At 39.6% G+C, this 26,051-nt stretch overlaps 2 protein-coding genes across 2 annotated transcripts; one reads left to right on the top strand and one right to left on the bottom strand.

The window, feature by feature from the left end:
* ttc39b (tetratricopeptide repeat domain 39B) lies at window positions 1-20,453 on the bottom strand. Its single transcript, XM_032570266.1, has 19 exons — window positions 20,166-20,453; window positions 12,474-12,508; window positions 11,252-11,356; window positions 10,394-10,525; window positions 9,572-9,642; window positions 9,381-9,448; window positions 8,758-8,822; window positions 8,559-8,664; window positions 8,045-8,110; window positions 7,830-7,938; window positions 7,666-7,733; window positions 7,528-7,587; window positions 6,462-6,623; window positions 6,290-6,381; window positions 5,782-5,902; window positions 5,582-5,693; window positions 4,763-4,880; window positions 4,562-4,678; window positions 1-3,287 (listed from the first exon to the last, which is right to left on the bottom strand). Exons 1-19 carry the CDS (start codon window positions 20,202-20,204, stop codon window positions 3,191-3,193), a joined length of 1,743 nt encoding a protein of 580 aa, XP_032426157.1. The 5' UTR covers window positions 20,205-20,453; the 3' UTR covers window positions 1-3,190.
* A 2,004-nt stretch (window positions 20,454-22,457) lies between these two features.
* On the top strand, window positions 22,458-25,606 carry LOC116724540 (uncharacterized). Its single transcript, XM_032570298.1, has 3 exons — window positions 22,458-23,063; window positions 23,386-23,515; window positions 24,157-25,606. The coding sequence occupies exons 1-3, from the start codon at window positions 22,495-22,497 to the stop codon at window positions 24,889-24,891; spliced, it is 1,434 nt and encodes a 477-aa protein (XP_032426189.1). The 5' UTR covers window positions 22,458-22,494; the 3' UTR covers window positions 24,892-25,606.
* The last annotated feature ends 445 nt before the right edge of the window (window positions 25,607-26,051 follow it).

Genomic DNA, 26,051 nt, shown 5'->3' with positions numbered 1-26,051 from the left:
TGAACAACATTCCTGTTTCCACTTTATTGCACCAAATGATCACCAGAGTAAAAGGCCTTGATCTCAACAGGACAATAAAAACCAAAGATTATATTAAATAACATGCAACATCCTGGAAATGGAGACCAGACACACACAGAGGCACCGACGATCATCACCTGGACAAAACACCGAGAGACACTTACAGGAGTCAAAGGTCGTGGCAACGAAACGAGTCACTGCAAAAACATTTAAAGCTGCAGTACATCATTTTTATTAAGATGATCTTTTTAATGTTTGTTATGAGAGAGATCATCTGTGAAAAGGTTGATCTCCTCTGAGCAGCTATCTGAAGATATGCACCAAAAGTAGCCAATCAGAGCCAGGAGGCGGGGCTTAGCGCTGTCAATCATCCTCATGAACTCGCTGTTAAATGTGCTGATGGCAAAGAAACGGCTTAGTGTTACAGGAAAACTGTTTATCTGTTGTCATCGTGGCTAGGCTAACTAGCATTGAGAGAGGCGGATGAGCAGCGTCACACAGAGGATGATTAACAGCACTAAGACCCGCCTCCTGGCTCTGATTGGTTGTTTTTTTAGTTTGCACTAAGCCGGGGGAGATTAATTAATTTATTTTTAACCGATTATCTGTCACAACATGAAAACAGTTTCAATAAATATTTAAAAATATATAATTTTCTAACACACTGCAGCTTTAATTTTTCATTTTGAACAATTTTTACTTGATTGTTTTATTATTTAGTTATTTAGGCTTCATTTCACTTCCTGCCTGATCATTTAAAATAAATTTTGTCAAAACTTTGCTTTATCAGTCAAAATCTTAACTTCATAATTTTCTCCATAAGTCATAAATGATCCTCAACTCACAGAAATCCTGTTATTCAGTATTTTGTTACAAAACAAATTAAACAACATTAATTTTTACACCATTTATTCTAAATCATAATAAATCAAGACAACCAGACAGTCAATGAAAAACTTCTATTTGTTAAAAAAATAAATAATATCCCATCAGTTTTATCACAACCAAATTAAAAACTCAAAATAAAAGAAGTGGAGTTTGCCCTTTGACCTCTCCTGTTTCCAGGAGCATTTCTCACTCAGACTCTGTTCGTTGCCACGAATCCTCCATAATCACTACGAACAAAGTTTTCTGCACTTGAAGCATCAAGTTGTTGAGACGACAGAAACATTCAGAGGCTCTGATGGTTAAATGGAAGCAGAAACGACTTCAAGCTCACAGAAAATAACAAAAAATGGATTTTCATCATTTCTATTAATCCAAAACCTCAAAACTTTTCCTCCCTCAGAATCTCATTGAACTAAAATATAAAGAATTAGTATTTTTGATCCATGTTTTGGAGAAAATAGATTGTGCTTACATTTACGATACACTATAAAGTCGCTCTCCATATTCTTATAAATGTACTTTTGATCTAAATGTCTGTAGGATTTACAGCATATTTCAGGCTATAAAGCAACAAAACAGAAAACAAAAAGGCAATTTGTTCAAAACTTTACAAAAATAAAATAAAATTAAAGCTTCAATCCTTCGAAGGCTGAGCAGCCATGCGAGTGACGGTTATTATTTCTCAGAGACAGAGCTGCAAAAGTGTGAATCTTAATAAAATAATCTCTCTGAAGTGATAAAGAATCCACATCCTGTTGCTTCATAATTTGAAATCAGGAGTTTTGTTCTAAAAATGTTTCCTAAAATGCCTCTGAGTTTTTTTTTTCAGTGAAAATATAATGTTTTAATCTCGTTAGCAGTCAAACTTCCTATTATTATTAGTATTTTCAATGTGCTAATCAAAGAGTACATTGATTGTACCATGTAAAGCTGAACGACAGACGTTCTGGTACCGAGCCATTGTAACACTCAGATGCTTTTTATTTCTCATTTCTCATCTGTTACTAACCGTCATCGACTCTTCATGGCTCCTTCATTTCTTACTTAAAGCATTTAATAACAAGACAAGTTGGTTAGCTTGTCTGGGGAACTGTAATGTTCTGTAATTCATTTATAACAGAAATGAAAATATTTATCCAACCTAAAAAAGTACATTTAAAACATAGCGTACCAAGTACACAACCTTGTGGGACTCCATGTTTAATCACAACATTAATGTAAATGCTGACGTGTTTTGCTGAACTAATGAAGACGATGATGTTGAGTTTCCTTCGTCTTCAACAACAAAACACCGTGTGTTTGTTACAGTTTAATAATTTTAGACTATGAATAAAATTATTTTAAGTTGTTTGCCTTTTTTTGAAAGTTGTCTTCCGTTTCTGGAGAACAGCAACGTTTGGGTTTTCATTTCATTTAAAGGAACCGATACTAGAAATGGTCCGAGTGCCGGACCCTGTGGGACGCCACAGGGTCAATATTTAAGGGAAAAAGTTGTTAAAATGTGGCAAAACTGGTAGCTAAATGCTAAGCTAACTAATGGTGCAGAAACCTCGCCTGAATCAAAAGCTGCTCTGTGTTTGAGAAACTCAACAATAAGTTAAAACCTTCGGCTTCTCAGCATGAACCCAACAAAAACCTGACAAATCATCCAATAACAACAACAAAAAAATCCTCTATTGCTGCTAAAAATGTGCAATTTCCGCCGTTTGTGTGTGTAATCTCCTTCAGATGTGCAAAACAGCTTGTGTGTGTGTGAGCTTGGAATGAGTGAAATCAGCTGCTTTGTTTAGGCCACCGCTGGTGAAAAGGCTGTGACTGCGTAGCGCGACGCGTTTCTCCTCTTAGACTGACTGCATACTTTAGGGTTTCACTATTTGTACTGTAATTTAGCAGTTTATCCCAAAAATACACATTTTATTATTATTTATTGTAGTGTAGGGTCATAATTTCTGTTTTAACATAATAATTTAAGTAAAATAAAGCCAAAGACAGGCAATTAAAATCCCATTTGTCATTTTTTTCCAGAAGTTTTGCTCTTTTTTGGAATAATAAGTTTGGTTTTTACTTTGTGCTTTTTGGTGATGAAAGATGCAGCAGAACCGTTTGTGAACAAATCCAATCTGACTTCCTTAATGGATCATTAACTTCTGAATAAACGGACAATGGGAAAGCTCTGCCTGGAACCTGAAGCTGCAGCTCCGTCAGGTTTATGGAGCTGAAAGCGATCTGTGTTAGTGTGAATGCTGAAGCGTGAAGAGAACCGGAGGTTTTCCCGCTGAGGTCACGGCGTGCTGACAGGCGAGCCTTTCAGGCTGCTGAGCGCCGCGTGGATCCTGAAGTGAAGCCTGGACTCCATGGAGTAATCCTTGTAGTTCGTCCTGACGGAGAACAAACATCAGTCAGTGCAAATAAACCGATTCTGGAATCATAAATACACATTAAAAGCTGCTACTTCGCACAGTGACTCTTTCAGGTCAAAGTTCAGATGAACAACTTTTATATCTGAGTTTTTGATGGTTACAGCAGTGAATCAGTTCTGCAAAGCAGTTTACTACAGGAAAAAGATCAGCTGCAGAGGTGTGTGGTTTTATGTCAGAGCAAAGACGATCCAGGGCTGCGTTCATGAGTTCAGTCCGCTCTGATCAAACTCCGGGTCGGTTGTCTATAAGATCCGGTTTGATAGGTGAGGTGTGAACGCAGAATCAAACTCTGGTCCGCCTACAAACCCGGGTCTTGGTTTGGTTGAAGTGAATTCTGGTGCGGTTCAAATGCATATGTGAATGCCAAATAGACCAGAAGTGGACTACAGTGCATGGCATTCTGGGTAAATGCAACTGAAACAAACGTTAGTGAGTCTAGCGCCAGCGGGAGAAACGGCTCGTATTATCTAAAGATAAATCCTCCAACTGATCAAATCTGACACCGACACTGTTTAGATTTTGTGAAGAAGGAGGTTGTGGTCAGTGTCTTCTTCTAGGGTTTAGAGATGTTTCCTCCAGTAGTTCTTGGTGCAGCGCCCCCACAGGTGAGGAGGGGAACACGTTTTAGTTTTGATTGCTTGTCTCAGTGCAGTGAGAAAGAGAACCGGGGTTTGACTGGACCACCAGGTGTGAAAACATCCTAAGATGAAAGATTTTATCTTATGAAAAAATTTGAGCAAAACATTTGACATTTCAAAAATAAATTTGCTTAATAGAAACACAGATTTCTAGAAGAAAAACTCTTGTTGCTAGAGAAACGAGACCGTTTTTATGGCCGTATCAAAATTGGTTTATTTCACAAAACTGTAATGGAAACATTATTTCACATCATGAGTCACATAATCAAGAACCGGATGTTGCCACTGGCAAAAACCACAAAGAAGATGACAGGAAGTAGTTGGAGGAAGATGGCAAGGTTTTAATGAATTATCATTAACTTATTCACATGTGATTTTTATTGAGTTTCTTATTTTTTAATGGAAACATCGCATTTGTGAAATTGTTTTTTTTTATGACATTAGTGAAACATTGACAAAATTTTGTGCACATTTGTAATGGAAAGATTTTTAAGGCAAAACCAAAGATTTCTTAGAGCAAAACTTGTGTTAATTTAAAACATGTTAACAGGTTTTAAACGTAATTAATGTCTCTTGAATTAAAGATGAACTTACTTGGCTTTTTCAATGTAAGTGGCAGCTTTAACGAAGTCGCCCTGTTGTTTGTACAGCAGACCCAACTCATAGAGGGAGAACGGGATCAGGTAGTGGTCGTACTTGATGCGACTCTCGCTGCAAACAGACACAGAGCTGATCTTTACCAGCAGGAAGTAAACAGCAGCAGGAAGAGGCCAGGTGATCTGTGGAGTGTGTTACCTGGAGAGGACCTGCGTGAAGCAGAGCTCAGCCTGAAGCAACCTGCCCAGATGTTTCAGGCAGAGACCCTTCAACATCTGGACCAGGCCACTGTCGTCTGGGTGGAACTCGGACGGATCTGAGAGACGGAAAACAAACTGTTAGCATGCTAGCAGGATAGCATGTTAGCATACTAGCATGTTAGCATGCTAACATGCTCAAAAAGACTCTGAAGTAAAGCTGGATGAAGCTCCGTTTGAATTCAACTTCCTCAAGTCCTCAAAACAACTTTTGTGTGTTAACTCCTGTAAAGGTTTTCAAAAATTGCTTTAATTATTATTATTTATTATAATAATAATAATAATAATAATAATAATAATAATAATTCACTTTTATCGCTTTTATTCAGTTGATTTCACTGTAAAAGTTAGTTGAGACCAAAACACCAGACTGGAAACGTCATCATCCAGTTTTTGGTAGAAAGAAAGAAAAGAGAAAAACAATAAACCATGCAAAAGGATATTATTGAGTTCATTTTAATTTAATATGTGATCAATTGGTGTATTGTTCATTGCAACAGGCATAGCTGCAGCATTTTTAGCTGCAGCATTTTCAGCATGCAGTATTTTCAGCTGCAGCATTTTCAGCTGCAGTATTTTTAGCTGCAGCATTTTTAGCTGCAGTGTTTTTCTGTTTTGTAGTTTATATCAGGTTTGCACCTGTTGGCCTCCATGTTTTTGTCTCTGTCACTTTCTACAGAGAACATGATGTATTTCCTGTTTCCATGTATAATCGTTTCATTACTAGACGTTTCTAACAGAAGTGAATTGTTGAGCTCACTTGTGTCGTTGCGAAGCTGCTGCTCAGCTTTCTCGATGGTGACCAGCAGAGACTCGGTGTAGTCGGCTCTCTTCCCTACGATGGTGAACCCGTTCCAGACGTACATCATCTCCTACAAACAGAAACACAAATTCATCTTTTCTGACTGAGTTTTTCCATAATTTCCCAGTTAAAGTGGAGCCGATGTTTGACTGGCGTACCAGAGCAGGAACGACCAGCGGGACGGGCTGAGCAGCTTTGTAGCGTCTGGATTTCCTCACTGCAAACTTCTCCATGGGGATGGACTTCCCAGCCAGCCGCTGTTTCAGCGCCTCCACCTGCCTGCACACAGAAACGCCTTTACACCCTGAGCCTGAAACCACCACTGAACGGTCAAACCTGCAGCAAGAATAAACTAAACTTTAACAGAAACACTTTTAGCTCCACTGCAGCCAGACATTTTTACTGAAAGTGAAGTTTTCTAAATGCTTTGACTCACGTTTTTAAGTTTATTTTCCATATTTCCATACATTGAAAGTTTTTACACCATAAAACAAATATTTATTTCTTTAGAAAAAATGGCTTCATGGTGAAAAACCTTTTCAAGTTCGCTTCCAAACATGTTTGGCCTTCGTTAACTGAGACAATTAAAACGTTGCAGCATGTTTGAGTTTTTTTGTTTGTTACGTTGGACATGATGAAGGTTTATGGATGTGGAATAAAAACAACCTAAAGACTTCTACGATGTCTTCGCCAGTCTTCCTCACGTCGTCTTCCGTCATCATGCTGAGAATCGCTGCTTTCTGGTACATATAGATCGCCTGAAAACCACAAACACACACAGATGAACCGCTGTGGATTTTAGTTTGTTCGCGTTGTGAGAATCCGTAGCTGGGCTGACCTTTGACCAGCGGCTCTCTTTGCACAGCAGGTCAGCGTATCGGTACGCCTGCTGCCACTCCTGCTGGAAGGAGTGAGTCCACATCAGCTCCCAGTAACACAGGTGGTGGATCTGCTTCCACTCCTGCTGGCTGCTGATGCACTCCTCAAACCTGGACCGCGCCTTTAAAACGGAGCGGGTCTTTAAACAAAACGCCTCTGCTTCAAACATTTTAAACAAATGACTTTAAAGTTTTAATGTCTGGTAAAAGTTACACAACAAGCAGAGAGAATCAGACACATGATCTGAAACGTTCTGCGGATATTTAGCTTGAAATCTTGAAAAAATGATAAGAGAATAAATAGATGTGCAGCAATATTTCTTTAGAAACATGATTTTAAAATGGGAGAAACTTTTTTTGCTATATTGGTAAATCAAGTAAATATTTTAACATTTGTAGAAATGTGTGTTTTTTGGGAACTTAAGTAAATTTTACACATATATAGCTACAAATCTAAGCAGCTGTTTCTGTTTCAACGACGTAAAAGTCGGATGAAATGTGACTGAAGACATTTTGCAAACTATCAGATCCGTATCAAATTTAATTCCACATGTGGAAGAGAAGAAAAATCAGATTTTTCTCGGTGGAAAGATTCGGGCCGTTCAGGCGGCGCTGAAACGGTCGGATTTATAAATGTCATAATATTAAATCAGTGATGGGGAAAAATGTATCATGATATGAATAAGTAATTTCCAGACATGAACAGATTATGTTAGACTGCAAACTAGCAGCTTTAAAAATATAATATTTGCTATTGAATCTTTTTTTCCTGTTTGTTTCATATAAATATCAATAAATGTTGAATTTAAATTTCAAATTGTGATGGATCCCAATTGGTCGACTTTTTAAAACTGGGTTGGGTTTATTTTTTGGTTCTGATTGTGAGTAGTGACAGATTTATAGCCAAAACGATGCTGTTATATTTTGAGTTTCAGTTTTTAAGATCACTTTGCCATAAATGGATCAAAATGCTGTAAAAACAAACGTTTCCATTGCACAGCTCTGTGAGAGTCTACATGAACAAACCTTCTCAAAGTTTCCTCGTAGGGTGGCGATGCGAGCGGAGTAGAAGAGGATTATGGAGCCCTTAAAGAAACAATAACCATAAATCCATCGATAAATCCCAATCGATCAATACGTAATCGAACAGAGTATTCGTCTTACTTTGGGGTATTTTTGTTGGTACGGCTCTAGCAGAGCTTCAGCCTCCATCAGGTTCCCCTCCCCCGTTCCTTACATCAAAAACAGAAACAAGCAACTATAAACCGATGAAGTGAAATATTCAGGTTACGACGTCAAACAAATAAAGATTTGTAGAAATTTCCTACCCAGGATCAGCGACACGTAAGTGTTATAGAAGAGCAGAGTCAGCACACAGATTATCGAACGCAAACTTTGGCTGGCTGCTCCCTCCCTCAGCTGAGACAAACCAAAACTCTGCAGGAGAAACGGGCAGTGAGACGGACACCTCTCTTCACAGCAGAGACATTCGTTTCCTGTCTTTAATAAAATATCTGAGGTTTAAAAGAGGAGGAAAACTCACCCTGTTTCCTGAGAAGCCAATAAACTCCAACAACCTTAAAATCTTCTGAGGAAGGAGAGACAGCATCTGGAACAAAGAATCAAATTCAAAGATTCATTAACAAAGTAGCTAAATATAATTCACTTTGTATAATTTGTATCTTTGTAAGAGTTTGGGAATGTTTGCCGATATGCTGATGATACAGCACTAAACGCAGCAGAATCCAAAAAATGGGCAAAAGACTCCGTATAAGTGTTTGAGTTTAAGAACCCAATAAACTCCAACAACCTTAAAATCTACTGAGGAAGGAGAGAAAACAAACAATGAAATCAATCTGAAGGAATTCATTAAGAAAGTACACCTAATCGTAATTTATTTTACATATTTTGTATTGTTTTTACTGTAAGACTTTAGGAATGTTTGCCGATATGCTGATGATACAGTGCTAAACGCAGCAGAATCCAAAATATGAGCTTTTCTGTGTTTAAAAACAAAAATGCTTCAGAAAACTTTCACATGAATTTTCCTCACCCACCAGGTTAAAAGAGCCGATGCCCAGCTTGACTCCGCCCTCAAACTGTTTGAAGGAGTTAAACTGCTCCGCCTTGTCCTGGCTGATGTTCAGCACGTTCTGACAGTCCCTAACGAGAAACACAAAGCCTGATATTATAATCAATTATTATTTAAACTATGTCTCAGATGGAGGCGCCTTTAGCTGTTCGTTAATCACTCACTTGTAGATTTGGTAGCTTGTTCGAATCTTGATTCCTCCTTTTATGAAACTGATCATGTTCTCATCCTGGAAAATAAGGACAGAAAAAATGAGTTTATTTACAGTAAAATTACATAAACAGCCATTAAATTTTAGGTTTTCCTGTCAGATTTAAATGTAGGCAGAACCTTCACACCTGGTGGATGAATAACAGTAATTTCCGTTTCTTCCCCAACATTCATTGGAGCAAATTTAGAAATACACCAAAACAGAAAGATATAAACCTGATTTCATTCTGAGGGTGGCAAGATAAAAATTTACCACAATAGAAAACAAACTTCGAGAAACATTGTGACTTTAAGAGACGCTACACAGAACAAGTGATGAAACAAAGTAGACAAAGAAACAACTTCCACAAAAACAATTTCAAAAAAGCCACTTAATTTGCAAAATTTCATCCTACATGAAGGAGAGTTTATTTCTGGGTAACATGTTGTCATTTAGAACCTTTTCTTATTTCTATTATCTAATATTTACAGGCCAGTTACAGAAAACAAGCCTATTTTAGTTAAAAATACAATTATTTTATTGAGGGATGAACATAATTCAAATATATTTAGCTGATTTAATAACAGAGACTCTGACCTGGATGAAAGTGAGCGTTGCTTTCTGCAGAAGGCACTCGGCGTAGCAGAGCTCTGCATGCATTTCCTCTGCAAACACAAAGACAGGCCACGGTTTTCTACAGCTTTCTGGTGCTACTGCCCAGTTAAAGTCAGTGATTTCCCAGTTAAAGTCAGTGATTTCCCAGTTAAAGTCAGTGATGAGGTTGGTACCTTCCTGTAAGTTGGACTGCTTGCTGATCAGGCTGGACAGAGAACCGACCACCGAGTTTCTCTTTCTGAACCTGGAAAACATTTCAGAGTCTTTGGTTTGGTGACCTCACAGTTCCTACTGCAATGAAGAAGGTTTTCTGATCATATGAGACCAAAATGTAACATTTTTATCTCCATACAAACTCAGCGGTATGGTGGAGTCGACCCAGTGTCCCCTGAACGCACCGTCCAGAGGCTGAAACATGGTGGTGGCAGCATCATGCTGGAGAAAACCTGCTGAGTATCGACAGTAGACTGCAGACTAGCATGAAGTCTAGACTTCCAGCACTGGTGGAGATTATTATTGGATGGTTTAAATCAGAGCATCTTCATGCATGAGAATGGCCTAGTTAAAGTCCAAGTCTAAATATAAGTGGGAATCTGTGAGAAGACTTGAAAACTGACATTCACAGATTTCCTCCAACCAGTCGGACTGAGCTTGAGTGAAAATGGCGCCACCTAGCTTCATAAATATGTACAACTGGTTGGTTGGTTCCATCAAATGAAATGCAGTGAAGTTTGTTTTTGTAACCAAAGATGTGAAAAAGTTTGAGACATAAAAAGTTTGAGACATAAAAAGTTTGAGACATAAACGTCGTTGGGGTCAGAGGAACTGGATGTAGTTCATGTCAAACTGGGTGGACTCCACCGAACCATCAAACCCATCAGCTGGAAACCAGTTCAGGACCAGTTCAGCTAAAACTGACAAACATTTCTGGTGTTTTTGATGTGAAATGTGACGTTTGTTCCTGGAGGCGGCCGGGTTAAAGGCGGCCATCTTACCGGTGGCAGGTCTGCAGCGCCTGCTTGATGGTCTCCATGGCCGTCTGGATGTCCTTCTGGTCAAAGGTCATGGTGGCCTGCATGACCAGGATGCTGCTGTAGCCCAGAGCGTGGTACATGCTGTGCTTCCACCTGAACACACAACGGGTCGGTTAGGACCGCAGAACCAGCACACAGCGACCCAAACAGGACCGGAGCCGGTTCTGGGACAGAACCAGTTCTGATGGAGGGGAGGAACCAGTAAGGAACTGGTTTGATTCCAACCAGGAGAGGAAAGAAAGGAGATGACAGGACACAAGGAGGGATGAAAGGAAGGAAGGAAGGAAGGAATGGAGGAAAGGAGGAATGTGCAAGGAAGCAAAGAAGAAAAAAATCAAAGATAGACAGCAAAGAACAGAAGGAAGGAAAATACAATTTAGGAAGGACACAAGGAAAGGAAATAAGGACAAATAAGAGATTTAGGATAAAATGATAGAGGGATTGAAAAAGATGAAAAAATAAAGACACAAGGAATAAAACAAGTAAAAACTAAATGACTTAATGAAGTCAACAGGACGTTGAATAGTTTAATTATCTAATTATGGAAGGTGGGTGTCTAGTTAAATCCTGAAAACAAATTAAAACAATTCAGCAAAGAAGAAGAAAAATGTGTTTAAATTCCTTCACAATAAAAGACTCATTGTAGGTCATCAGCTGGAAACCAGTAATTAGATTTAGAGAAAATTTATTTTCACACAGGAATCCCACCTAGAAAAACATTTAGTAGATGTTTTAGTATTTAGTATTTACTCAGGTTGTTTTTCTGACATCAACATGAGTTTGATGATCTGAAACATCTGAGCTGGAAAAGAGCCTCACCACGGCTGGAGCAGGTCCAGAGCCTGAGAGAACTTGTTGTTGAGGACGAGGTTGAGAGCGCACTGAGTCTCCTGGATGGCAGTGTGCAGGTCCATCTGACAAGCCCTGTACACACACACAGGCGTACACACACACACACACACGCACACACACACACACACACACACACGCAGAGATAAATGAAACCAACAGCACAAGTTGAGTGTTAGATTTTATGACCCTCTGTTTTCTAACAGTAGTTGGGGGGAAGGATCTGTGATCTTGGCGTCTTTGTGCACCCAGGATGCAGCAGCTCTTTAGTTCTGCAACATTTTAGGATATATTTTCTAACACTAAAACATAAACCAGTTAACACTCACATATCTCCAAGCTTTAAATTAGCCCTGAAATAAAGCAATATCGTTAATATTTTAGTCTCTAATGAGAAGTTTGATGCTGTTGACACCATGAACAAGTCGACTCGGATCATTCTGAGTTATTTACAGATTCTGAAACTGGATTTTAACTCGTATAAAGATGCCAAAAAAGAAGATGATCTTTACTACAAGTGTAATGTTCATTAATAACATTTTAATGTACATAATGTAATGGTCTATTTGTAATTTAGAAGCATAATTAAAGAAAAATAGACTTGAGTTACTGTGGCACAAACAAAAATCCTCTTCTGCACCATGAAATATAAAATTATCCACAGATTTCTATCGATTTCTGTTATCTACTCTATTTATTCGCCTATTAAATCATTTTAAATTAAACAACTGTTGATGTGTGTGCAGAGCTTTATAAACTAGCTAATAATAAAAGCAGAAAAAAGCTCTCACTGCTGTAGGCATCATTTACATGCAGTACCTGGCAGACCACTAGGGGGCACAACTCAGTCAACACTACTGAGACACACCGCTTTTATAAATGTGTGAAAGGCAAAAGATGTGTACTGCACATAACTATTTGTACTAACAGTATGAGTAAACCTACATTTAATTCAAAACTTTACAGTGAAATAATAAAATTACAAGAGTTTTATTAAAGTGGCCCAGTTCATCAGTCAAGTTCTGGTCCTCACATGATATGATAAGAGCAAATGCACACCGACCAATAAACACTGAAAGTGACAAAACGAGGGACAGAAGGAGAAACTGGAGCCTGACAGGAAGTGAAAATAACGACACAGAGACACATTTTCAGCTCTAATATCACCGGGTGTTAGCATGAGCGTACTTACGAAGGTATCCGATCGAAGGCATCCTCAAAGCAGTCCTGAAACAGAAACACAGAGGTGAGCTACCTGCTCTGCTTCGTTATAAATCCGGATCAAACACTTTAGATACAGGATCATCACAGGTCAGCCCAAACCCTCTGCTACAACATATTTTGGTGAAATGTTGAAACACGTTACATTTTGATAACTTTTCATTGTTCCTGGTGTGTAAATGTCAAAAATGACCAAAAATAATGATTTGATCCAAAATGGCCGCCTCCCTGTACATTTTAGGACTTAACTTCAAGAGACTTTTTTTCTTGATTAGCAGAGATTTCAGATCTCTATGATGTGCGGTTTGGCCTGTCTCACTGTAGGGGGCGCTGGAGATTCCACTGAATCCGGAGCCGCATTTTAAAGACCTCTGGGTTTCACAATGGATGGATGGAATTTACCAGCATTAGAATAGTCAGTCTGATAGCTTTATAAACTGAATTTCTCCATGTTGAGTCATCAGTTCAAGGCTCGTCATTGTGAGGCTGCAGTAAAACTTTTGCTTTGCAGCATTTTGTAACAGTTTGGGTGTGACGGGTATGCAGGCTGGAGACGTGGCCTTGTCCAGAAAACAAACCGCTAAAGGATTTGCTGAAATGCTAATTTAGAAAAGCTCGTACACAAAGTCCTCAGAAAACCAGAGTCTCACATTTCAAATCTCAGTTTTCACTTTCAGTGAGGAAGCCGTTTCACAAAAAAATTCCCTTTTGCTCAAAACTAATCTGCATTTCATTTTTAAATACAAAACCATCCTGCCCACCTCCACCTGTCTGTATTTTCCCAAAGCATATTTGTGCGGCTTCAACAGTAAACCTCACAGTGTTTCTTTAGAGCCTCAGTAACAGGCTAATAATAGCTGTCCAGCAGCTCCTTACATAACCGCATCCAGCTGCAGCCTCATAAAGAGGAACTCTGCCTGCAGGCTGCAGCCATCCAGCCTCCAACGTCCAACCAGCCGCGATGCACAGCCAGACTCAGCCAGACAGCCTGAGGCGCATGGAGGAAAATACTCAATATGAATCTGTTCACTGTGGATAAACAGCTCAAACTGCAGGGAGCTGCAGAAACAATGTGAGCAACTACAGACATTTCTAAACCTCAGTCAAAGTTAAACACATAATTCTGAAAAACAACAAGGAAACAGAAAACATTTAACAAAGAATGACGTCTTTTAAAAAGGTGCAAAAATTAAAATAAACATAAAACTTACATTTTGATAAAGCCAAAGAAAAAAAAACCTGCCCAAAGACAACCTGGAAATCAATCTGTTAAAGCTCTATAGATTAAAAAATAAAAAAATCTCTACAAAGGTATTTAAAAAATCAAAAACACATAAAAAGAAACATATTTGGTAATTGACCCAGTGAACCGACTGAAGGAGGAGACAGCGAATGTACGTGTAAACGTAGCATTCAAGCTACCTGTAGCTTTCCATGCTAGCTGGAGTAAGTCAGAGTTAGCCAACATGCTAGAGACACAAAACAGCTTTAGAAATGGAAAACAACCAGAAAACAAAGTAAAGCAACAGCAACCAGCAACAGCAACAGCAACCTAAAACCTGCCCTGAGAAATGTTTCTAAATAACAGAAACATTTAAATAATGTTGTTAAATAATGAAATAAAAGCAGAAATGATCTTTTCTATCTTATCCTGGTCAATGGTTGGCAGACAAAATATGTTGGCTTTACAAAGCAAATTAAAACAGATGAGTAATAAATAAAATATGTTTTATATGCTCAGTTACATTTTAAATGTGCTTTTGCATTTTACAATTAGCTTTATTTTGTTGAACTGACGGTTAAAAACAAGTACAACACACACATACACACACACACACACACCCCCACCCACACACACACACACACACACACACACTCCTCAGAATACTTTTAGGAAACATTAATAATAATTCATTGTGAATCCAAACAGTCGCTTCCACACCTGGTTTCAGAGACGCATCACTTCCTGTCTGACATCAGACTCTGTTTCCAGCATTCGTCATAGCAGCACCAGCAGCTCCTGCTGTGAGCGTCTGAAAACAGGCAACTGTTGTTGAATCAGCCAGCATGTTACAACTCAGCACAAGTCTCTGCAAACCGAAGGCTGATGACCTGAAGGAGATGGCTGAGGCTCTGACTTAGCTAGAATAGCAAGTAGAGCTAGTTAACTAGATATCCCAGTAGGATAAGCAGGTAGGAAGCCAGATAGCCAGTTAATGGATAAGTAGGCAGCTACTGAGCGAGGTGGCCGAGTCCAGAGCTGACAGTCAGGTCAGGAACCAGGCAGCTGGGCCAGGAACCAGCTGTCCAGGTGACAAGCTAGGTAGCTAGCTTCCTTTCAATGGGAAAGCAACAAGATCAGGAGGTAAGTAGCCAGGTCAACGGGTTGGTTGTCATGTTAACGGGTTAGTTGCCATGTCAACAGGTTGGTTGCCAGGTTGGAGTAGGTAGGTCTAGTTCTTTAGGTCAGGGGGTCAATAGTGAGGTGGGGAGGTAGAGAACTGGATAGGCTGGTAATGAGGTAGTTTGGCAGGTAAGAAAGTAGGTTATGAATTCATTAATTCATGCATTCATTCATTCACAGAAAGTGAGGCTGCCATGCATCAGCACCATCAGTTCCTCTGACCACCAACATCATGCAAGGTGGGTGAAGCTGCATGACGGTGCACTGAGTCAACGACTGACTGGGACAGACGGGTTTCAACACATTTCTAATTACAATAATAATTTAGTACTTTAACTATACAGAAGTAAAGAAACGGTAAATTCACACATTCTTTCATCTTTACATAAAATGGCTTCTATCCCTCTTAAAGTGTCTAAACATCAACTGGATTACTAACTGTTAAATATTAACCAAGTAAGCAAGATGGTAAATATTAGTTCATTTCTAAGACCAGAGAAGAAAACCAGGCACTGCACCTTTAGAGACACGGAGAGTTCAGAGACAGAAAGGTTCTCCAGTAACTGCTGCACCTTTCATTATTTAGTCAGGACCTTCATGCTGTGTCCGATTACCGGCCACATGCATATAAACCAGCCAGGAACCACCAGGAAGGACCAGAAACAAAGACTTCAAAAGCCCAGAGGAAACCCAACAAAGTTTTTCATTCTTGCCAAAAGACCAATAAACTTTTTTGCACATCCAGAGAAAAGTTTGCCTCGTGCGGTGGGACTTTACTGACCCATTAAACACTTTGTCTTATCTTTAAAAATCATCTAATACTGCAGCAGACATATTTAGTCTTTTCTTCACGGACAGAAAACCAACTAAAACTCCAACAAAATAATTCAAGATACAGAATCGAACATCTCAGAGGAAATTAAAGAAACCAAATTCTGCCACCGTTCATCACGTAAAGCTCTCTGTCTGCTGAAAATAAAGTTTTCTCTTAGTTGTCAATAAGAGGTAAAAATGACTCAGACAGAAATAAAACGTCCGACGTTGACGTTATGGATGTTTCGTGTCTCTGGTAAGGCAAAGAGCCATCGGTGACCGGAGCGTTCGCCATGTCAGAACTTGTTCAGAAAACGTGTTTCCATTTTCTCTTTATTGTATTGACTCTTTTTCTGAAAAGTCAAGAAAAACAAAACAAACAAAAAACAAATAAACTTCTTAAGCGACAGTAAAAACCTTCTTGTAAAACTGAGGAAGGTAATTTTGAATTTTGTAATTTCCATCAACCTTTTCTACTGCGATACGTCAAAATGTGAATAAAACGTTGATAGAAACACGTCACATCGCTTTTCTATTCCAGAGAACCTGAAAGTTCAAAAAGCAAATTAAAGTTAGTTCAGAATTTAATAATCCTGCTTCATAAAACTAAAGTTTTTCTACCAACAAATTTACTCAGAAAATCTCTACAAACTCAAAATGTGTCATTTTTAGAAATCTTTTAACTATTGGATCCACATAAAAACACGGCTGAGCTTCACTGAATGCCAACACTTTTAAACATTTTTGTAAAATAACAACATATGCATTCATAAAATATTGTTTTCAATAAATTTGAACCAAAGTTTTTCTGCTATTTTTATGAGCAGTCATGTTTTCCACACAGATTATTATTCATCCTCGTTATATTTCTGTCATTTATTTAGATTTATAAGTCAGTTGTGTAGTTACAGTTACATCCAGCCTGGGTTGCAGAGGGTCAAAGGTCACGGCCCTGCACACTTGAACAACATATCAACAGCGTTTTGTGCACATGGTTAATTGGTCTCTTTGTGTTTTTATGGTGTTTCTGCGCAGCGTCAGCAGCGAGAACCTTTATCCCACTTCCTCTAAACTCAGTTAGTCTCACATTCCTCAGCTCAACCAGAATCAGCTGAGTTCCTCCCAAACCCGACGAGCATGAATGAAGCTTCAGAGATCCGATTAGAGCTGGAGAAAAAATATTGTTCTGTTTCTGAGAGGCTTTTCATTCTCATTACATTTCACAGGCAAATAAAATAAACTTCATTCCAACAAAACAGAATCTGAACCTGAAGAAAGATCACCAGATAATCCAAGACTAACAAAACCATAAAACCTGCAGCAATAAGAGACTTTCTGCAGTTAAAGCCGCAAAACGTATCAAAATATTTCCAGTCTGTCAAAAATAGTTTCCAAATGGAACAAAATACTAAAACTGTTCATATGCATGAATGTACCTTCATAGCCTTATGGAGGATTTTATGCTTTCAGTTTGTTTTGGTTATATTTAAAACTAGATTTTGTATTTTCAGCCTAAAAGTATAAGTTGAATTCAAATTTTGCCTCATTACTTGATATTTATTCTGATTTTAACATTAATCCTGCCAAAAAAATATTGCTGGTACAGATTTAATAAAAACAAATATTAAAAATCTCCCAATTTTAAATATCTGCCTATTTTTTCCAAGCAACAGGAAACATTTAATCTCAAACTACCAGTGTTTTGTCTCTTATCCTTTAATTCAGACATATATGATAAGTCAAAGTAAATACTCCCTCTAGTTAATAATTAATGTAAAAAGACCAGATTTAAACTGGCACACCCCCAGTTTAACCAGACAGTTTGATAAAACCAGTTAAACTTTAATCCTTCAGTCGGTTTGAGACGTTTCTCTGACAGAACAAACAGAAAAACAGCATGAAGGAGGAGTTCTCATGTTGTTCTGATGCAAACAGCTGGTGGCTGGATCAGGTCCGGCATTTACATACCCACACCCACACACACACCCACACCCACACACACACACACACACACACACACCGGACCTGTCACTATCACTGAAAGCTGATTACACGCTGCTGATGGATCAGTTTAATAACCGGCTGGCTGTGAACGGCTCACCTGAGCTGATTAATTTCAGCAGCTCTCAGTGGAAACAGGAATAAATGAGCAACAGAAGAAGAAGTTAAGCACAGGAAACTGTCCTGACGCAGACGAGGGAGCTGAGCTGCTCCGCCTCATATAAGCTGTAATAAAACCTAAAGTGGTCTGAAGATGGGAGGCAGGATGCGCCGAACGCTGCATGGACCGTCACAGAGCCGACGACGACTTCCTGTCAGTCTGCAGCGTTTATGAGGAACGATGCTCAAATATGAAAACCTGGGCTGATAGAAACACGTTTCCACCACAAACACAAACAAATCTGTGTCCACATTCTGCTGATGATCGTGATGTTTCCATTAAGTAAGAAATTAAATAGAAATTACATGAATAAGTTTCTTCAAAAACGTCACAAAAGCAAACAGTTTCATAGAGGTGGGCAGATGAAACACTCTGGTAAGAGCAGAGAAACGTCTACATGTTTTACTCAGTAAAAGTAAAAGTAGTTATCCAAAAGATTACTAAAACAGTATATGGTAGAAAGTCAACTACTGCTGCTGCCATTAAATATTTAAATTACATCATCAGACAGACTAAATTATAAAGTTAAGTGGAAATTTTTGTATTTTAAGAATGAAAATGACAATAATTCATATTAGTAACAAAAAATGGCAAATCAGGCAAAATAAACTTTTCCAAATCAGTTTCTTTCTTTCAATAAAAAACAGATGAAAGTTTAACAGAAACTGTGTGACTGAGTCTGGTGGCTTTTTGGTTCAAACATGTTGCTTTTTCTTTCAGAAAATCCAGAAATTTCACTCAAGCAGGAGATGAAATATTCAGAATAACATTAATCAAGTAAAAGTAAAACGTGCAGCGTTTTGTTAGAACAAAACATTTTCCATGTTATCAGTGAAATAATCTGTCAGTGGAAGCAGAACTGTTTTAAAAATCAATATTAAGGAGTTATTGACTTAAAGCAACATCTTACATCTTGATGAGAAGTTAATTATAAGTCAGTTTTGTCGTATTTTAACTGTGATATTTGCACCATAAACGGTAAGATTTGGTGTTTTTGCAGTGAATTCATGTGATTTTTCATCTGGCAGAGATTTTCTGAAGAACTTTTTATTGATTCTTCAATCTTGTTGTTTTTGTTTTCATTTCTTTTATGGTTATTTGGAGTTGAAGTTTTATGAACAGTATTTTTGTGACATATTTTAGTTTTTATGAATAAAACTGACTGCATGTGTATTGTGTGGTCAGTGACTCTGCTCTTGTCTGAACTGGGTTCATTGGGAAAAGAAAAACCTCCTGGGTCGTTTTTCCTGGTTTTCCCATTTTAGACCCGCGGCTGCAACTGGAGCACAACTACACATTAAAACATGGAGAAACAGAAACAGAGATCTGCTCCGACTCCCGTTTATAACGTACAGCAACACAGGAAACATTTCAGCCTTTCTGTTACATTTAACCACGAAGAGCTGAGCAGTTGTTTGTGGTTGGCAATGAAATAGTAAGTAGGTCAAGAGGAAGTGGCGAAACTTGACTCTGACGAAGGAGAAGAAAGTGAATCAGATCAGTTAATTTATCAAATTGAATAGAAAAATGTCAGGATGTGGATTTACAGAAGAACTCTGGATTATTTTGACTTTATCGTGTTTCTTCTAAATGGATGCGTTGTTAGCATCCATGCAGCCATTTTGTAAGAGGTTGATGACAAGGATTTCTTCAAACCGTCAAGATAAAACATTAAAATAACAGCAGAAACAACCAGCAACATTTACAATTAATTATTATCCAATAAAACTTTTGTACTATTCAGTCAGTGAAACATTGATAAGTGGAGGGAATTGAACCAGGAGTAATGTGTCATCTTTAACACTAAAGGCCACTATACATCTGTAACAATGCACCTTTAATTCAAACTTAATTTAAATCGAGTGAAATTTGATAAAATTTCAAGTGAGAATCTGTCATTATTTCAGTGTTTTTACAGTGTGTGAAACTATTTCAGTGTTTTTACAGTGTAGAAGGATTTCTGTGTGTTTTTCTATGTGCAGAAGAATAAAAGGTGTTTAAAACCAACCTGGCCAGGTTTACGTAACTGATGTGAAGGAGGAGTGTTTTCTTAATCATCCTGGTTTATTACATCATTATTTAAACTTGAACGATAATATTTGATAGAAAATGTGCAGCAGCAGCTGAAGACGATGAGTGAAGGTTATGTCAGGAACAGGATGTGACATCCCGGTCCGGACGGGTTTTGGGAGAATTGAACGGGCAGAGGAAGAAACCAGCCCGGATGTAACCGGAGCCTCCGGAGGGAAGGGACCGGCTGAAACGTGATAGCGGCGGGATCTCACCTCCTCCTCGGCGGCCGCGCCGTTGCCGACGTGGGCCATGTCTCCCGTGTTTCTCCCCCCGGAGCTGCGCTGCTGTCTGCGCGGCTTCAGGCGCGTCTGGCTGGCATGTCGCTGCGCCGCCCGGGCAGAACCCGTCCTCTGGCCGCGGTGGGTCCGTCAGGGTCCGGAGGCAGGGGATCCCGGTTCGTCCTTGCGCCTGTCGGACGCGGAGGTTCGGACTCTGAGGCTCTTCCGTGAAGTGCAAGACGGACACGCCTCCCACATTTCACTTCTCCGCCCAGAGAAAGAGAGAGTGAGAGAGGGAGAGAGAGAATAGAGGGAGAAAAGAGAGAGAGAGAGGGAGAGAGAGAAAGAAGGAGAAATAGAGAGAGAGAGAGAGAGAATAGAGGGAGAAAAGAGAGAGAGAGAGAGAATAGAGGGAGAAAAGAGAGAGAGAGAGAGGGAGATAAAGAGAGAGAGAGAGATAAAGAGAGAGAGAGAGAGAAAGAGAGAGAGAAAAAAGAGAGGGAGAGAGAGAGAGATAAAGAGAGGGAGGATGAATCTGCATCATTTTTGCATGAAACTCTGAATCTCAGTCTGCTGCAAATCCAAACTTCTATTTGCAGGTATAATAATAATAATAATAATAATAATAATAATAATAATAATAATAATAATAATAATAATATTAAAGCCAAATGTTTTCCATGATTTAGGGGAACAACTATGGAGAACCAAAACTGACATAATTAAGAATAAAAGCAGAAATTAAAACATTTTATTTTCACATTTCACATTTTCTTTAGCATTTTCCTCATACAGGCAATTTTGAGAAGAAATGTATAAATATTTTGTTTTTCCTGTTCTTATGCATTTTCATAATGAATGAATGAGAGGCTCCAGGCTCCAGGTTCTGCTGGTTGGCCGGTTTGGATCTCTGCTCGGCTTCAGGCCAGCAGTTCATCAGGGAGCAGAACTTTTATAACTCGTTTTATTATTTTTCATGAGGACGCTCAGGCAGAACGTGTTTCCTTAGCGGTTCTCCGTTTGGTTCTTCATAGTTTGGACCAGCGGCTGCCTGGCCTGGAGTCCAGAACCAGCTGGTTCTGAAGGTCCAGAACCTGCTGGATACATGGAACATCTTGAACACCTTCATCTCATCCTGATTCCTGCTGGATCATTTTATTCTCTCTTCCTCCAAACGTTTCATGGTTCTGGTCCTGAAATGTGGGCCTGCATCCCGTCCTCTCCTCAGAACCTCCTCCGCTCCAGGAATTATCCGGTCCCACAGTCTCTCCTCTCAACATGATGACGACCTGCAGCTCCGGATCCTGATGTCTGGAGAGAAAGTTCAAGATTTGAATTTAAATTAAATAAAAAACAAACATTTCATTAAGACTTGTTGATTTATATTTGCATAAATTAATCAGAAATAAAAAAAAAACATATTTCAGAAAACTTTATTGTACATTTTTCAGTAAGCAATTAATGAATAAACTTATATTATTTAAAGATGGATCAAAAGGTAGGATTAAGGTAATTATTTAATAAATAATTATTTCATTTTATTGTCATTTGGCACTATTTGCTCTCCATAAGAGTCACGACTGGAGAAACAGTTCAGCATCAAGCCAGTTTGTCCCCAGTATAGTTACTGGGATAAAAACTAAACCAGTGATATAGTTTTAATAGGCATTAGATAAACTGACATCTTAGATAAATTCACATTTTCAAAGCTTAAAATTATTTTCTTTATTATAAATACATTATAAAATATTAAATGTTACTTTCTCTAAATTATTCTAAAACTATATTAATGAGATGCTGTGGATAAAACATAAAGTTATTTTAAAATTAGTTTTATAGATATTTGGGTTTTGTTCTTGCAGTTGACCGGATCAGCGCCGCAGCAGAACCCGGGCAGGACGCCTCTCTGCCGGGCAGAGCTGCAGACGGCAGGCCGGTGTCTCCGGTCACCGTCTGGACCTTTTGGACCGAACCAAACGGACCTGATCGGACCTGGAGTCTGTTGAGACGAAGCATTTCTGCCCGCTGCTCGTGTCTCTCCCGGGTTTCAGTTTCTCAAAGAATTTTATTCAATCAACCAAAAGCATAAAAATCTCAACATGATCATCAGATTATTCAGAAAACTGATGCAGCTCCTGTTTTTATACCTGTTTACGTCCAGGAGGCTCTTTTCTGTCTGAACATGTCACACACACACACCCACACACACACACACACACACACACACCCACGCGACGTCACGCGGATGTGACGTTGAGCGTACGGTGCGACGTCACATCCGCAAGAGCGAAATACGACTTCCTTGTTTCCGTTCAGAGTAAGCATGACGGCTAGGAAAGACAAGGTGGTGTTCCAGAGGCAGATGAAGCAGTACCATGAGCACTGCTGCGTCCCTCAGTGCACAGCCTCTTCCAAATACAACGGGCTCTTAAGTTTTCACGGATTTCCAAGCGATCCTGACTTAAGGAGGCAGTGGCTGGCTAACATCCGGCGGGACAAGATGAAGCTAACACAGCACACCAAAGTGTGCAGCCTTCACTTCACTCCGGATCAGCTTCTTCAGCCTAAAGCTGCCGGGGGCAGGCGGGTGGTGAGTAGAGGAGCCGTGCCGGTGCTGTTTTCCTGGAGCCACCGCAGCGTCCAGCCGCCCAGAGCCGGTCTGAGGAGGCCTGACAGCCCGGCAGCTGACCCCCTGGTGGGATTCAACCCCCTGGATCATGATTACTGCTCTGTCCCAGAACCGGCCGACCTGGACGGGGCTGAAAATGAAAACCAGAAATTAAAAGAAGATATAAACGCCTTAAAGGAACAAGTTGGAGAACTGGAAATCCCACCCAGCTTTGGATTGCAAAGGTTCGCAGGATCCGATGACGACATCCGGTTCTACACCAGGTAAGCTCAAACACTGCGCATTATCTTTGTTCATTTCTTATTTTGGTTAATCACCCGCCTCTGGTTCCTAACTGAATTATATTTTAACCCCAAAATGCAGTAAACACACTAACAGTTCATTAAAGTCACATTTGTTATTGTGCTACAGTAATGTTGGAGAGCAAATGGAAATAAACATTATATAATGTTACTGGAAGTATTTTTCATTATTACTTACATAAAATACAATAACTAACATTCTTTATTTTGAAGTAGATCTGTTCTTGTTTGCTCTTCTTAGTGCATTACTGAGTAGTTTCCTGTTTCTGTTCTGGACCAACAGATTTGCGAGTTATCGTCTCTTCCTGATGTTTTGGAGGCTCATTGAACCGTCTGTCCATAAAATGATTCGTTCTTCAGGAGCCGCTGAGGGAAGCAGCGAAGCAGAAACTGCCGTCAGATCAACACACACGGTTCGTATCCGCAGCTTCCCAAAGAACACAGTACACACACACACCCAGTACACACACACAGTACACACACACAGTACATACACACAGTACATACACACAGTACACACACACACACAGTACACACACACAGTACACACACACAGTACACACACACAGTACATACACACAGTACACACACACACACACACAGTACACACACACAGTACATACACACAGTACACACACACACAGTACACACACACAGTACACACACACACACAGTGCACACACACACACAGTACACACACACTGTACACACACACACACACAGTACACACACACAGTACACACACCGCAAGACGACAGGAAACAGACGTTTTACCTCAGATTAGACAAGAACATGTTTTCTCCAGATGCTGCTCGTATTTCATTCTCAGTTTTATATTTCTGATAACTGAGTGATTAAGTGATGAATTTCATTAAATTGAGATAAAAAGTGTTTGCTTCTTCCTGCTGCTTTTCAAACAGAAAGTGTTGGTAAGATCATTATTTTGTTCTGCTGGTTATTTGTTTTCTTTGTTTTAAAATAAGTAAATAGGTAAATAAAAGTGTATATTTGTATATTTTAAATGTTTGTGTGCTGTTGCCTTTTCTTCTACCAGGGGGATTCCTTGCAGCCCATCGACGAGCTGCTCCTGTTCCAGATGTACCTGGCTGCAGGTCTGAAGGAAGGAGACCTAGCAAACCGGTTCCAGATTCACCCTTCCACTGCAAGCCGCATTATTTGTTCGTGGGCTGATTATTTGTACTCTCTTCTGGGTTCTCTGTGTATCTGGGCCGATGCAGACGCCGTCCGAGCTCAGCTCCCTGAAGACTTCAGAGATTTTCCAGATACTCAGGTGATAGTTGGAAGCTCTGAGCTCAGATGCCAAACTCCTGCTTCTGCTCTCCTCCAGACTGAGATGTCCTCCAAGTCCAAGTCTCACTTCGTAATGAGAGGACTGACGGGAACGGCCCCCCACGGTGCGGTGACCTTTGTGTCTTCACTCTATGAGGGGTCAGTAAGTGACACAGAGCTGTTCATGAGATCGGGCTTGGCGGATCGTCTTACTGAGGACATGGCCGTAATGGTGGATGAAGGATTCCTCGTCTCTGACTGTGTGAAGTGTAAAGTCTATTGTCCACCTTTTCTCAGCACAAAACCACAGATGGCGTCTCCAGACGTCCTGCAGACTCAGAAAGTCGCCCGCCTGCGCGTTCACATTGAGCGGGTGACCCGAAGAGTTAAAAAAAACAAACTGTTTGATTCTGTTATCCCTTTATCTATGGCTGGAAACATTAATAAACTGTTTACAGTGGCCTGCCTGCTAGTCAACTACCAAAACAAGCCGCTCTAAATAAAGGGAGCGGCTGTGTAGTTCTCAGAGGAGCAGAGCGTTTCCCATCCTCAGGTGTTTTAACACTCCTGGTTCAGAAGTTCCCAGTAGAGCAAAGGCCTGTTAGTCGTCCGTTAACTGAAACCAGCAAGCAGCTGAAAAAGTGGAGAAAGGAGGAAACACAGACAGCATGCAGGACAGTGAACCAAGTGATCATTCATAAACATGTTAGAAAAGTTGAGTTTGTATAATATGTGTTTTTCCTTTCCTTGTTGAGGTTTTTTCTCAGATTGATGTAATGAGATATTTCAGAAGCATTTGAATGTATTTGAATTTTCTTATGTACTGATTGCTTGTTATCACATTTCATGAATAAATATAAAGGCAAAAAACATGTTAGTATTCTTCTGCTGCCTGAAGCTCCACATCAGAACCTCGCCACATCTCAGCAGTTTCTTTGGTTCCCCTAATTATTGGCCCCAGCAGTACTGTGACCTCTCACATGACCTTTCCCTAAATCGTGACGGTTATTCTTGCTCGTCGCAGCTGGCGCCAGTCATGAACACAGCTCTGCTCTCACTTTTGGGATCCGTGTCAAAGGACGACTGCAAAACCAGACACTCTGCTGGTGGTAGCAGAGAGTTACTAATTATTAATCTGGTGTAATATTCTAATGTTTTATCATCTGTAAGCAGAAAATCTTCATCATGAACAGAAATAAAGTGTTAAAAACATGTTTCACTGCAAAATAAATTACTTTCTAAATGTATTTTACTGAGTGATACTGGAATACAATTTCCAAAAGAAAAAGAAAAAAGACCTGTGGATAATACAGGAAATAGCGCCCCCTTCAGTTCTGGAGTGCAATGTTGCCATTTCCAAATCTGTGATGGGACGACTGGTCTGCCGGCTCCTCTTCTCTGGTTCTGGATGCTGAGCAGCTGGAAGGACTTCCTGTTGTCATGAGTAACCATGGCAACAGAGTAACGTTTTTAGGACTGGATCAGCTGATTGCCATCTCAAAACACTCAATGTGAACTCTGAGGGATTTGGAGTATTAAGATGATAAATTACACAACTTTGACCTTAAAACAGTCAGTTTCATCTAAATCCATCAAAATGGTCAAATTTCAACAAAACCTTTAGTAATAAAGACTTTGATTATCTTGTCAAATAAATGC

Source organism: Xiphophorus hellerii, chromosome 8, assembly GCF_003331165.1.
Source record: "Xiphophorus hellerii strain 12219 chromosome 8, Xiphophorus_hellerii-4.1, whole genome shotgun sequence".
Lineage (NCBI taxonomy): Eukaryota > Metazoa > Chordata > Actinopteri > Cyprinodontiformes > Poeciliidae > Xiphophorus > Xiphophorus hellerii.
The sequence above is the reverse complement of the archived record's forward strand: the minus strand, read 5'-3'. Positions and strand labels throughout refer to the sequence as shown.